The following is a 13,181-nucleotide window of genomic DNA, read 5'->3' on the forward strand; positions in this document are numbered from 1 at the left end:
GTTATTTCATACTCCAAATCTCCATATAATATATAGGGTCTGAAAGTGGACCCTACTGTTTAGAAAATCTATACTTAAGTAGTTGTTTTGTTCTATGTAAATCTGTATTGAGTTTTGCGTGTTGTTTATCCACCAGTGAATCAATGCTAAAGTTATTTAACTGTGATCGAAATGCGCAGGGAACAGGTAAATTTGATAATGCCCTTTTAAAGGCTGTAAAGATGGGCAAATTCCCTGGAACAAAAGGACTAAGCTGTGGTAGTCTTATTATTGGAAATCCTATACAATTCATTATACAATACTATGTATATATAATAAAAAACTAAATAGGTGATGTTAATGTGTATGGATACCTGCAGGAACTCTTGCTACGTGGTGGTGTATTTTACCTTTACCTTGTCCCATTTTGACGCCATCTGGCTTTTTGGTTACGGGATAAGTTGCATGAACATCTACAAACCTTTCAGTTTTCTTTTTTAAAACTCTCTTAAGGGACATACGAACCTTTTCCAAAACATCCGCCTTAATCCTTCTAGGTGTTAGAGTGATTAAAGACTTTCCAAGAGTTATTTGTGGCTTTGTTAAAGGAATAATTCTACCCTTTGGGACCTTGTAATTAACAGGTAAGGGAGGTTTATAAAAAATGGGCGGCATGATTATGGTCACACATAATGTGTGAATCTCATTTAAAAAATTAAGGTTAAAAAATGTGTAAATTTATTTTAAAAATTATGGTACAAGTAATTTATTAAATTAGTGTAAAAAACAATAAAATAACGGAAATATTGTTAAATAAAATACAATGTGGGTATTAAAATACAATTTCTTAGAACCGGATAATATTAGGCTATGGTCTATAAATAGGTTAATTAAATCCTGAATTGGTGCTAAACAAATTGGTCAACAGTATATAGTCAACGGCGACGGGAATCGAACCCGCAATCTTCGGTTCCGTAGACCGACGCCTTATCCATTGGGCCACGCCGTCCCTCAACATGGGTCAAAATTTTAAATTATATTTATTTATGAGTAAGAGGGGGAGATAATAGCTGAAAATAGGAAATGTAAATGTTAAATACATAAAGAAGGAATGTAATTGGAGTTCTATAAATAAAAATTTTTGTGGAAGGTGATCTAATAATTAATTGAATTTAATGAAAAAGGTACTGGTCACCAAAACGAAGTCAATTGGTATATAATTGTAAATTTAAAAATGTAAAATATATCAAATCTAATATTGGGTATTGGAAAAAGGCGATGTGGCCTAATGGATAAGGCGTCGGTCTTCGGAACCGAAGATTGCGGGTTCGAGTCCCGTCGTCGCTGTATGCAACAAATTTGAATATTTAATTTCATTTAGTTCTTGATTAAATTATTCAACACGAGGAATGGGATGGAAGGTTAATATCTAGTTATAGTAATAGTATTTTTGACATTTGGTTTAATACCACACACATTGGAGCAAAATTAACCCTTTTATTAATCCAAAATTAAATTAAAAGAATAAAACAATCCCTTGATTTTATTTTGGGTTGTCGAGGGTGTTAAAAATTGGGGTTCTAAAAAGTAGTTAAGACTCGAAAGAAACCTAATAAAGAAAAAAGCAATTTCAAACTACGTACATTATTCAATAGAATCCTGTTGATTTTTAAATTTAATAGGAAAAAATTTAAGTCATGGGGTTTTACAAGTGTGTGCTTATTTCTATTTAAACAAACTTTCTTTACAGGATTCTCATTTTACTTAACTCTAATTTTCTCTATATTCTTTGTAAACCATGTTGTTTTTAGTCTATTTGGCACCTTTCCATAAAATATTACCTACACAATTTTACAATCCATAAAATCATTATTTATACCGTATTCCAGTATACCAGCTTACTGAAATTACTTTTCATTTTTTTAGTATTTTTTGCTCACCTCGTTAATTTGTAATATACTTATTTTGATAAGGTCTCGTTCTTTCGGAAATTTTTATAATTAATATTCTTTCAAGGGTTAATTTAATTTTTTCATTTGTCTATCAATCACCGGCTTCTATTCCTTTTATATTTTAATGATTCTTTTGAAAATTCGTTATCAGGTCTACTTTTAAGGTTATATTTATTTAACCAATTTAATAACGTTTTAATTAAAATATGCCCTTAATTTGAAAGTAATGTGTTGAAATTTGAAAATGGAATCAGGAAAACAGTCAGAAAATAAGGAACATAGTCCAAGGGAAAGACCGAGAAGGTTCTCTCTGAGTAATTATAACAATTTTACAGTGCGCACAATTTTGACTATATTCTTGATAATCGGGTTCCTATTCATATTTAGTTGCGGCCACTTCTATATTGCATCAGTGGTTGTTCTAGCAATTATTAAAATGTATTATGAAATATTGGCCCTTCACGATAAGGCACTTTCCTTTGCTGTGACGTCGGATGATGAATTTGTTACTGGGACTCCCTCCACTGTAAATAGATTCTCAAGCTCTCACAGCTCCATATTTTCGAAATCTCATTCAGTAAGTCAACCGGGCAAACATCGTTCTAGCCTTAAATCTTTTAGAAGTAGAGAAAGGAAGACTGTATATTTCTTTTCAAAGGCACCTGATCTCTTGAGCTGGATATCACTTGAAACTTACTTCCTTTGCATTGCACTAGTACTTGTAAGTGTCCCTTGGTTAGTTCCCAGACTACAGCATTATAATAACTGGTTCTCAAGATCTCTTTTATACGTTGCTAGTTACCATTATTTAATTTCCTTTATGCTAACGATGGCTGGAATGATAAAGTTTGTGATTTCTATGGAAAGAGGAAGATATAAGCAGCACTTTCTAAAGCTCGCAATGATTGTTGTTTCCGTCCTCTACGTCGTTTGTGAAGGTTTAATGGTTATTACTAACATTTATTACGGTATGGTGTGGTTCTTATGCCCTCATGTTATGGTTGCCGTGAACGACGTTTTGGCATATCTGTTTGGAAGGTTCGTTGGAAAACGCCCTTTGATTGTAATTTCACCAAAGAAAACAGTTGAAGGATTCCTTTATTCTGCACTTGCAACCACCTTTTTAACCGTTTTAATCACACCCTTTCTGCTCAATTACAAGCCCCTACTCTGTCCTACTAACCACTTCAATTTGAGACCTTTTGTTTGGCTTCATAGTACAAACTGTAAATTACCAGGTGTATACCAGATTAAGAAGTGGGAACTACCTGAGTTGGCTGCGAAGTTACTCAAGAGGACTCATCTCCCATACAGTGAGTTTGTGCTTCATATGCTTGTTTTGAGCCTTTTTGCAAGTCTTTTTGCTCCCTTCGGTGGATTTCTGGCCAGTGGTTTTAAGCGCGCGCTCAAGGTTAAGGACTTCAGTAACGTTATACCTGGTCATGGCGGTATCACTGACAGGTTCGACTGTCATATTTTAATGGGAGGGTTCACTTACTTTTACCTTAAAACATTTGTAAGAAAACAACAACTGGTTGAGGTCGTATATAAAATGTTTTTAAAACTACCCAAAAACGAACAACTCGAACTTTTATCCAAATTTAGACAAATACCTTGAATTTTTTGCTAAACTCTCCTATATACTATATAATGCAGTAATATATAGTAGGTGTTGTGCGTTTTATATGTTGTAAAGAAGGAAGAGTGAAGTATGAAATTACACATTTCAGACCCAACACCTATAGAATCTTAACTTTTGATGCTAATTTATATTATGTTATTCTTGATTAAGTAACTTATGTTTTTGTTTTATATACATGTGTATTACTTAGTATTCTCTTCAAGGGCTCTTTCAATAACGTATCGCAGATTTTCAACTTCTTTTATTAATTCTCCTAGAAATTTCACTTATAATTTTAACAATTCTCATATAAATACGTTTTCCCAGCCATTTAATAACAGAATTGAACAGGATTTAATTAAATCATCCCAATTCTCTAATGGAAGGATTCCTCTATATTACGCGGTTAAATTAGTCCTTCCCGAAGGTTAATTCCCCCTTAAATACTGCTTAATAATGCTTTATTTTAGATTTACTTATACGTTATTAGCAGTAGCTTTATAGATTAGATTATATAAGTGGTAACTTGAGTGTAGGTGAGAAGGTAATTGAAAGCGGTGAGGATGAGTATATATTGGAATCAGCTGAAAATCAGGGAGTTGAGCTTCCCTATAGTTGTCGAGGTGGTAGCTGCTCTACTTGTGCAGGTAATACATCTTAGCACTCTCAGAAATATCCATGATCTTTATCTTTATACTATTATTACACCATGGTACAAGAGTTAACTAAATTTTTTATAGCCACATTGGTGTCTGGAGAAATAGATAACAGTGAACAGAGTTATTTGGATGATGAGCAGGTGAAGAAGGGCTACTGTTTGCTCTGTACGAGCTACGCAAAGTCAGACTGTACCATAGAAACACACAAAGAAGAGAAACTACATAAAGAAGAAGAGACTAATTTAAAGCAATAATATAATATAAAAAATGTACGTATTCTTTAAATTAACGTATAAGTAAATCGTGAAAAAATTATTTAAGAGGAATGAACCTGGATGAGTGAGTGGCTCCAATTCCAGGCTTACCATGTCTAACTGGTTTATAAGTAATTGAAAATTCGCCCAAATAGTATCCAACCATTTCTGGTTTAATTTCAACGTTTATGTATTGTTTTCCGTTGTGAACCCCAACGATAGATCCAATCATTTCTGGAATCACGACCATGTTTCTCAAATGGGTCTTCACAGGTTCTGGTTTTTGTCCGTATGGAAGATCTTTCTTTGCAGCTCTGAGCTTCTTTAATAGTGTTAATGATTGTCTTTTGACCCCTAAACAAAATATATGTTATATGCATTTTTATTATTAATAAAAAATTCAATATCTAATTTTTATATATGAAATTGAATACCTCTGCTGAATCTTCTGCGTTGTCTAGCAGGAAGTAATTCAGTCAACTTATCAATGGGCATTTCCAAAAGCTTTTCCAATTCATACCCACGGTATTTAAAGGTCCTGAAGGTCCTTTTTTTAAGAATCTGAACTCCTTGTTCCTCAACCTAAAATAAAAAAATGTTAGTCAATGAAAGAAAGGAATAATTAAGTTAATAATTAAAAAACGAGAGATATGAATTTTAGGGGTGTGAATAAATATGTAGACGCTTGAAATCGGTCTTACCATTTTGAATTAAAGCAGAATAAAATTCGGTAATGTTATTCTGTTAAGATAAATGAGTAGATATGAGAAAACTAATGAAAGTGAACAACGAACGTGGATCTGTCATCCCTATTTGCCCCATCCATTTTATCGGTTAGGAATCACCCAGATGTCGGAATATTTTATATACATCTTGTTTTATTTACTTTTAAATTTTATTTATTTTCCTTTTCGGTTTTATATTTTATCTAAGCTGTTTTATCTTATTATTTAAGCTCATAACTTTTCACATTTGTAAATTAGCACATATCCAAGTTTCAGTTCACACCTCATTTAAATAACCTTCTATTGTTTAAATTGAGATCTGTTCTATAATTATTCTGTAAATTATATTCAATTTTTTTGGATGATCTTTTTTACTTGTTTCCAGTATTTTCTTGATTATTATTATTAAAAAATTTATGAAAACATGAAGATCTTTCCCTTTTTATTTATATTTCCATTTTTATTAAAATTATGTGAATGTTCTGATCTTAATCCTTTAGATCCATTAGCTCAACAAAGTGGTGGTGGTTCCAATAATAATGAAGGCAATAATAATGATTCCACTGGTTCTTCCGATGTAACACAAGTTGATACTGAATCTAATGATACTTCATCGTCTTCTGAAACTTCACAACAAGGAAAACCTCAACCTGATCAACCACAAGATCAACCAGATCAACATCAGCAACCAACTCAGGGTGATACAAGTGGACAACAAGGACCAGATACACCTCAACCAATTCAGGAACCATCTGGACCAGTTCAACCTGATCAAACTGGACAAGGACCTGTTGAACCCGTAGATCAACAGCAACAACCAACTCAGGGTGATACAAGTGGACAACAAGGACAACAACCACAAGATCAACCAGTTCAGGAACAAGATGGTCAAGATTCACAAGGAACACCTGAACAAACACCAGATCAAAGTGGACAACAACCAGGACCAGATACACCAGATCAACCTGTATATCAGCAACAACCAGTTCAGCAACCATCTGGACAACAGCAACAACCTCAGCCTCGGCCTCAACCACAACCAGATCAACCTGTAGATCAGCAACAGGAACCACCGACTCCTGAGGATCAGCCATCTGGACCAGATTCACCAGATCAACCAGATCAACATCACCAACCAACTCCAGCAGCACAACCACAAACTCAACCTCAACCTGAACCTCAACCTGAACCTCAACCTGAACCTCAACCTGAACCTCAACCTGAACCAGTTCAGGAACCACCTGAACAAACACCAGAACATACACCATCTAAGGATGATGCAAGTGGGGAAGTACCTGTTAAACCTTCTGAAGGTCATATGACTGGTGCAGCTGCTGATGGTTCTGGACAACCTCCTGATAAAAAAACTGATGATGATTCTAAAGGAAAAGATGGTTCAAAATCTGGTTCTGGCACCCCCAGTAAAGGTAATTTTTATTTAAATTAATCATGATATTTATATTATTGCTAATTTATTATTAGATAAAAAAGATTCCAAACATACGCCATTCCACGGTTGTGGGCAATTCTTCACAAATACACATAAAGTCACCGTTATTTTCCATTGGTGGTTGTGTGAAAAGGTAATAATTCGCAATATCTATTTATTATTTATTTATTATAAAGAGTTTCATGTATTTTTAGCCATGGCAATACGCTCTAACATTGTTGACTTTGTTTGGTTTTGCACTTTTGAGTCCATGTTTAAAGGCCTATAGAGAGGTTCTCAGAGCAAAGGCGGTAAGAAGTTTCATTTTCGACTGTCTTTTGACACATCTCTTCCTCTTTTTGATTGCACTTTGTGCCTACGCATTGGACTTTTTGCTCATGCTTGTTGTAATGACCTTCAATGTTGGTGTATTCTTCGCCGTTATCTTGGGCTATTCCGTAGGATACGTACTATCCTCGTTAGCCTATTCAACGTTACGTACTCAACCCAATAGAAGCAACTCTTTTTCTCGCATTAACGAAGATTGTTGTTAATCTTTTACTTTCATGTTTCAAATTATTTGAATCATATTTTTTATCTGTGTTACACTAATCATGTTTAATATTATCGTGTATATTGTACCTTGTATAATAGTGTATATACCATACAAGATTTATATTTTATTTTTTGTATTATAGGTTTAAAATGTTTTAAATGGTTCTTTATGATTTGTTAATATGGATTTGTATAGAGTTGACGAAGATTGTGTCAAACCTTCCGGTAGAAGGTTTGATTTAAATTTTGATGAGAAAAAAATAAATAAAAAAATGTTGAGGATTCAAATAGAACGTGACATTTCAGATCAAATAGGACCAAAAGGTTTGATATTTCTTGAAATACATTCTGGACTTAATATAAATAAAATTTAACTAGTACATAACTAATTTTCTAATTTTTCTAATTTAATATTTGATATTTTAGAGGTTCTTGATTCACTGAAGAGACTCGATGAATTTGCTGAAGAGCAAACCGTGGTAATAAAGGGCAGAGAATACACAATTGTCTTCTTAAAGGACAAAAATGATGTTTTTTTGCTCGGAAATAAGCCAAATGAAAGTCTTAACATAAGTGATAGGTTTTTCGGAACGATTCACGTTTCACAAAAATTATCGTCGACAATTGTTAATTTTTAGGTATTACTAAGTTATTCGAACTAAATTACATATATTTTTTAATTAATTATTAAACATATAATAATTAATTTTTGTTTCAGTGAATGAATCGGAGAAATGAGCTTAATTCGTCGGATTCTATAGGATTCTAATAATTAATGGTTGTTACCTAATTTGGACTTCTTTGAATTAATTGTAAAATTTAAAGAATTAAATTATAAATATTTCGTTGCTGGAAATGGATTTTTTGTAATATAGTTTCAGCCTGAAGAAGTCAATGTCCCAGTATTCTGATGATTTATCCAGTTTAAAGATACACATCTTAGCCTAATCTAATCTTCTTTAAATTAGACTATTTTTTATATATTTTTACATTTTTGTTTCCATTTAAAATGCTCGAATTCTGAAATAACGTTAACTCGTTATGCACTCCAGTGCGTTAGACAAAAATAGGACAATTCCAGGAATTTTCCTATTTAGAAGGTTGATTTTAACAAAATAAATGTATTCATAGCTCTAATAAATTATTTACCAATATCGTAAGTGATTCAATACTGATTTAGATGATTATAATTTTTAGGCAAATGAAACTGTAACCATGAATCAGGACAAGGTGGCTCTCTTGTCCAACCAAGAAGATGAAAGACTAAGAAATAGAGATAAGAGCAGATTCGGAGTTACATTTATACTATGTTCTATGCCCCTCATAGATGCCTTGTTTTTGATATTCTGTTTTACAAGGAAAAGATTCGGGAATTTTTTCACTTTCGTAAACACAGTTTTCCTGGTTTATGTCGGCATACTAATCGCAACCACGATTTTAGGTTATTATGGGATTTACAAGAAAAACTACCTCGCTCTCAGGTCCTCAATTAGTATGTTCACAGCTCAGAATCTGATTATCTTGGCAATTTGTGGAATATTTTTAATACTGTTTGTGACTCGACCGGGACTTTTGAGTGATCATCATGCCAACCCTGTTCTGATATACTTCGAAAAGCATCGCATCTTGGGGGTACTTTTTATCGTGTTCATCATCCTCTTGAGAATTGCAAACTTGCTCCTGACTTGGTATTCTGGCGAACTTGAGTCTTCATTTGAGGTTCTAAACCGTTTAAAATACGTTAAAGATGGTCTGGATTCATATTCGAATAATGATCAATTCCCTATAGATATCAAGGACGAATTTGGGCATATTTAACTTTACCTATGATTAAAGTGTAAGTTAGATAATATTATATTAATTTAATATGTTTAAAATAACTTAGTCTTTACATTAAATTTGTGTACATGACGTTTAATGAATTTAAAAAGATGAGTTATCAGTTTAAAAATTCACTGGTTAGTTTCGTTGTGTTCTGTAAAACGGTTCTAAACGGTTTATTACATGTGTTTTTACCCTTGAAAACTTTATTTGAAGGTGAATGTATGAAATCCTTAATGTTTAAACCTATTTTAGAACTTAAATCTGTGAAAAATACTCCGACAATTTTGGCAGTGTCATTGTTGAAGTGACGTAGCAACAGATACAATTCGTGCAAAAATAACTCTTTAGCATTATTTTGTTCCAAATTAGTACTATTCACGTTGTCTTTGTTGGTTAAATTCTCGGTGGAATCATCTTTTGAATCTTTATTATCAACACTACTTGTATTAATGGTGGTGTTAGGACCAACAGGTTTGGGTGGTGCAGGTAAGGTAGTTTCAGGAGAATGAATCATGTACAGTAGGTTGTGTCGATGCTTCTGTAACATGTTAAGAGAAATGATTACAAGGCAATTGCACTTATTAGTTTCCAGAACCGTTGATGTTTTTAGTAACTTCTTAATAAAAAATGATACTAAAGTGTTGGGTAGCATGGAACTGTTTAACGCCTTCTCAATCAATAGTATAAGAACAGTGCTTGAACTGGTTGAGAGATATTTGAAATCAATTAACTCATATAATTTATTGTAAAACCAATCAAATTCTTCATTGGAAGATTTACTAAGAGATGTGACTGAATCCAAGTTCAAACTGTTACCATCAGTAATGTTATGAGGTGTAGGTGAAATTTGAATAAGCTGATCTGTTAGATTATAGTACAGTATAAGTTCAAACAAGCAATTTAAAGAATTAATAACAATGTCCTCATTGTTGTTATTCAAATTATTGTACAAGAAATTTGCCACACGGAGCGGGTTGTTTATATAAGGGAAGGCAAATTTTGGTAAGCATTCCAAAATTATAACCAAACTTTTGTTATCCACTGAGCGAATAAAGTCGTTTAGTATATGTTCCCATAATTTTACATAGTTATTTCCATATAGTTCGTAATCCACGCCGTCATCAGACGTATCTTCAGCTTCAGCATCATCATCAGTTAAATCAGAGTCAGTATCCAAGGAATCGTGGTTATTTTGAGTAGAATTATGAAAAGCAGAATCAAAGGTCTTAAGAGCCAACTCTTTCTTTGGAATTTTGAGAATTTTATCCTGTTTATCAGTACTGCCAGAAAGCTTATCAGGAGTATTAAGCTTAGAAAGGAATATCAAAAACCTCTCGTTAAACAAACTAGAATCAAAGGAATGGTTACCATTAAGGTATTTGTTTAAAAGTTTTGACCTTTCAGAATTTTTTAGAGTGTTTAATAAGTGGTATGGTAAATATGTTACATACTTGCTGTTTAGTAAGAAATGCTGAGTTATTCCCAGATTATAAGTGTTTCCAAGGAATAAAATTAGCAAAAATAGGTCCAAAAACTCAAGAATCTTAATTCCTTTGACCTCTACTGCCAAATGATATTCAGAATCTAGTAAATCAACCAGGATATCCAAGCATATATCCAGGTGTTTTTCATCCCGAAGGGTTTTAATCAAGTGTAGCAGTGAGAAATTTAAGAGTTTCTTTATTGTTTTCTTGGTGTTAGAACCGGATTCAGAAAAGCCGCTAAAATCAGTATCCAGATTTAAAACTTTTGGATCATCTGGTAAAATTCTAGTAAAGGATTCCAAGTCAAAATTAATTTTATACTTATTTTTCAAGTTAATGAGGTTTTTAAATAGTTTATCAAGAGATGAATGGAGTTCAGAATCACAGTTATTCAAACTTCCTAAATAACCAAAGGAATTCTCAAGTAAAACTAAAGAATCCATTTGTTTAGGTTAAAAATAAAAATAAAATTCTATTTTATCCTAAATTAATCATTTTTTAATAAAATATACACTAAAAATGAAAAACACATTGCTAGTCAATAGTCAATAGTCAAATAGTGTTAAAGAATACAATAAAATTAAATTATCAATTACAAAATTAAAATACAAAGAAATATTATACACTATATAGGTGAATTAGTCGATTTCCACAATTTCTATAATTTCAATAGGATTTGATGAGTGACAATTTTGATTAGTATTAGCTACTGAGGGCTTAGGTTTGTTGGTTTTCTTGGTTTTTTCAGTATGCTTGTTCTTTCTTGAAGTACCAGAAGCTTTAAAGTCTTCTTTAGGTGGGAATTTGATATCTATTTGCATATTATTCTCGATGCATAGTTGGGGATCGCCTGTAAACGGGTTAGGAACTATCTAATGTTACCGATTTGAATATTATGGTCCTGAGGGTCTCCGTCTATAATTATTTTAATCTTTACAAAATTTTCTTGATCCAGACCGTACATCTCACCTAATTTCTTAGCTATGTTACCCAAAGTTTCAGACGTTTTGACGTAAACAGTGTCTAACCTTGGGTCATTAATTACCTTTTTGTTTTGGTCAACCACAGCGAACTTCAAGCAAAACGTATCACTAAACAAAGGATTAATCAAATGAATGATAAATAATGAAAATACGTTAAGTTATCTTGAGCTCGTTGAAAACTTTGGTTATCAAATGGGTCGGGTTCTTCAGGCGTAGGAAAGTTATCAAACCCAAACTTGTCAAACCTGTTTAATATAGAGGAGTCAGGTTTCTTAGATTTAGTAGGTGTGTTAGATTTTTTAGGGGATTTTTTAGTTGTAGAAGTGTTTTTTCGGGGTTTTTTGAGGTTTAGGCCAGAGGGGTCAGTTGGGTCATACTCTTCATCATTACCTAAGGCAGACTCTGAACTCGAGGAGCTAAATAAATCATTGAGGTTGGGATCATTGTTTAAATTAGTCCCGGTGCATGCTCTGGTCCTTTTTGTTCTGGAGGTAAATCTTAAATTTTTTGAATTTGAATTATTGGCCCCTTCCACTTCCTTGGTCGGTTCCTTGGATCCATGTACCAGGCTAGATTTTATTGTATTTATTATGTTTATACCCTTTGAAATTAAATTTTCTTGTTTATCTTCTTTGGCAGGTTCATTTTCAGGCTTATCAACTTGCTCAGATTGATCAAATATCTTGTTTAACTCGTCAATTATGATTTGTGCATCGTCACTTATGTCGGATCTGAGACTTTTATCTAGTCTATAATGTCTATCAAACCTCTCTTCAACTGTTTCGGGTTTATTACTGATAGAAAAGAGCCCTTGAGAATTTCTGGATCTAGTGTTTTCAGGAGTTTTAGAGCTAAAGTCCTCCTCATCAGAAGAGACTATCTGTAAGTGAGAGGTGTCCCTCACATCGTGCCCAAAAATATCATCATAATCATCCATAAATTAAAAGATAGTAAATAATAATTTTCATCAGTATTTAATCTAAAAATATTAAGTATCATTGTAGTGATGCCTTATACATCTGACATTAGATGTTATTTTAATAGATATTTAAATCAGAAAATAATTTATTCTTAAGATAATTTAAAATTTTTAATATGGTTCAAAACAGTAATTAGTTAAGTTATTGTGTTTAAACTTTAAGTTGTTGGTACTAGAAGGATGATCATTTGTAAGAAGGGGATAACGAAAATAACCACCAAACATTGATCTGATATATGATATAACATTGTTTAAATGGCACTTTGGGGATATAATTTTAATAGGGAGGTAAAGTGGCAAAAAAACAGGAAAGGATTTGGCATTTTTTACATATCCGCAATGTTTATATTTCCTTCCCTGATTTACTACGTATTAGGTAATCCAGCCGTTAGTAATTTCTATTTGAAAAATGTTATGCCGGTTGAATATCCAAAAGAAAGCGATCCCTCAATAATTTCAAATATATACTACGGAAATACCGACAAAGAAGATTCGGTTATCCATAAAACAGGATAGAAATTATTTATTGTTTACACATACTAATACTAAAGTAAAATTAAAAATATAGGCTACTAGTGCCTATATTTTTATATTACCCAAGATTCCGATACATTTTTTAAAATATTTCTAGGACTCATATCTCTCCAGATTTCACTCGATCACAAAGTTTTAAATTTTATTATAATTTATTATAATTCTTTTGCTTATTTATTTCTTATTTTTGGTAAATCTTCTAC

General features: G+C 32.5%; 10 protein-coding genes and 2 non-coding genes across 12 annotated transcripts; 7 read left to right on the plus strand and 5 right to left on the minus strand.

Annotated features, from left to right (window-relative positions):
• Positions 1 to 52: 52 nt before the first annotated feature.
• Positions 53 to 875, minus strand: TpMuguga_04g00046 (Ribosomal protein L16p/L10e family protein; the record flags this gene model as incomplete). The annotated part of the gene is made up of 2 exons (XM_758588.2): positions 354 to 875; positions 53 to 279 (listed from the first exon to the last, which is right to left on the minus strand). The coding sequence occupies exons 1-2, from the start codon at positions 652 to 654 to the stop codon at positions 53 to 55; spliced, it is 528 nt and encodes a 175-aa protein (XP_763681.1). The 5' UTR covers positions 655 to 875.
• Positions 876 to 915: 40 nt separating this feature from the next.
• Positions 916 to 988, minus strand: TpMuguga_04g00930. The gene has a single exon. It is a non-coding gene; the product is annotated as a tRNA-Arg (tRNA).
• A 265-nt stretch (positions 989 to 1,253) lies between these two features.
• TpMuguga_04g00931 lies at positions 1,254 to 1,326 on the plus strand. Its single transcript has one exon. It is a non-coding gene; the product is annotated as a tRNA-Arg (tRNA).
• Positions 1,327 to 2,175: 849 nt separating this feature from the next.
• Positions 2,176 to 3,692, plus strand: TpMuguga_04g00048 (Cytidylyltransferase family protein; the record flags this gene model as incomplete). Its single annotated transcript, XM_758590.2, has 1 exon — positions 2,176 to 3,692. The coding sequence occupies one exon, from the start codon at positions 2,176 to 2,178 to the stop codon at positions 3,547 to 3,549; it is 1,374 nt and encodes a 457-aa protein (XP_763683.1). The 3' UTR covers positions 3,550 to 3,692.
• A 5-nt stretch (positions 3,693 to 3,697) lies between these two features.
• Positions 3,698 to 4,479, plus strand: FD1 (Ferredoxin-1). The gene is made up of 3 exons (XM_758591.2): positions 3,698 to 3,979; positions 4,089 to 4,199; positions 4,293 to 4,479. The coding sequence occupies exons 1-3, from the start codon at positions 3,730 to 3,732 to the stop codon at positions 4,463 to 4,465; spliced, it is 534 nt and encodes a 177-aa protein (XP_763684.1). The 5' UTR covers positions 3,698 to 3,729; the 3' UTR covers positions 4,466 to 4,479.
• Positions 4,480 to 4,508: 29 nt separating this feature from the next.
• RPS15 (ribosomal protein S19) lies at positions 4,509 to 5,309 on the minus strand. The gene is made up of 3 exons (XM_758592.2): positions 5,167 to 5,309; positions 4,900 to 5,047; positions 4,509 to 4,819 (listed from the first exon to the last, which is right to left on the minus strand). Exons 1-3 carry the CDS (start codon positions 5,167 to 5,169, stop codon positions 4,524 to 4,526), a joined length of 447 nt encoding a protein of 148 aa, XP_763685.1. The 5' UTR covers positions 5,170 to 5,309; the 3' UTR covers positions 4,509 to 4,523.
• A 305-nt stretch (positions 5,310 to 5,614) lies between these two features.
• TpMuguga_04g00051 (polymorphic immunodominant molecule PIM) lies at positions 5,615 to 7,173 on the plus strand (the record flags this gene model as incomplete). Its single annotated transcript, XM_758593.1, has 3 exons — positions 5,615 to 6,617; positions 6,673 to 6,773; positions 6,835 to 7,173. The coding sequence occupies 3 exons, from the start codon at positions 5,615 to 5,617 to the stop codon at positions 7,171 to 7,173; spliced, it is 1,443 nt and encodes a 480-aa protein (XP_763686.1).
• Positions 7,174 to 7,356: 183 nt separating this feature from the next.
• On the plus strand, positions 7,357 to 8,137 carry TpMuguga_04g00052 (uncharacterized protein; the record flags this gene model as incomplete). Its single annotated transcript, XM_758594.2, has 3 exons — positions 7,357 to 7,498; positions 7,601 to 7,812; positions 7,893 to 8,137. 2 exons carry the CDS (start codon positions 7,357 to 7,359, stop codon positions 7,810 to 7,812), a joined length of 354 nt encoding a protein of 117 aa, XP_763687.1. The 3' UTR covers positions 7,893 to 8,137.
• A 105-nt stretch (positions 8,138 to 8,242) lies between these two features.
• TpMuguga_04g00053 (putative integral membrane protein) lies at positions 8,243 to 9,054 on the plus strand. The gene is made up of 2 exons (XM_061305907.1): positions 8,243 to 8,330; positions 8,372 to 9,054. Exon 2 carries the CDS (start codon positions 8,390 to 8,392, stop codon positions 8,990 to 8,992), a length of 603 nt encoding a protein of 200 aa, XP_061161076.1. The 5' UTR covers positions 8,243 to 8,330; positions 8,372 to 8,389; the 3' UTR covers positions 8,993 to 9,054.
• Positions 9,055 to 9,058: 4 nt separating this feature from the next.
• Positions 9,059 to 10,972, minus strand: TpMuguga_04g00054 (CBF/Mak21 family protein). Its single transcript, XM_758596.2, has one exon. It carries the CDS (start codon positions 10,923 to 10,925, stop codon positions 9,114 to 9,116), a length of 1,812 nt encoding a protein of 603 aa, XP_763689.1. The 5' UTR covers positions 10,926 to 10,972; the 3' UTR covers positions 9,059 to 9,113.
• An 80-nt stretch (positions 10,973 to 11,052) lies between these two features.
• On the minus strand, positions 11,053 to 12,981 carry TpMuguga_04g00055 (uncharacterized protein). Its single transcript, XM_758597.2, has 3 exons — positions 11,618 to 12,981; positions 11,365 to 11,573; positions 11,053 to 11,332 (listed from the first exon to the last, which is right to left on the minus strand). The coding sequence occupies exons 1-3, from the start codon at positions 12,400 to 12,402 to the stop codon at positions 11,121 to 11,123; spliced, it is 1,206 nt and encodes a 401-aa protein (XP_763690.1). The 5' UTR covers positions 12,403 to 12,981; the 3' UTR covers positions 11,053 to 11,120.
• On the plus strand, positions 12,427 to 13,146 carry TpMuguga_04g00056 (putative integral membrane protein). Its single transcript, XM_061305908.1, has one exon. The coding sequence runs from the start codon at positions 12,700 to 12,702 to the stop codon at positions 12,958 to 12,960; it is 261 nt and encodes an 86-aa protein (XP_061161077.1). The 5' UTR covers positions 12,427 to 12,699; the 3' UTR covers positions 12,961 to 13,146.
• Positions 13,147 to 13,181: the final 35 nt, after the last annotated feature.

The sequence above is a fragment of the Theileria parva genome (genome assembly GCF_000165365.1).
Source record: "Theileria parva strain Muguga chromosome 4 map unlocalized ctg_529, whole genome shotgun sequence".
Classification (NCBI taxonomy): domain Eukaryota; phylum Apicomplexa; class Aconoidasida; order Piroplasmida; family Theileriidae; genus Theileria; species Theileria parva.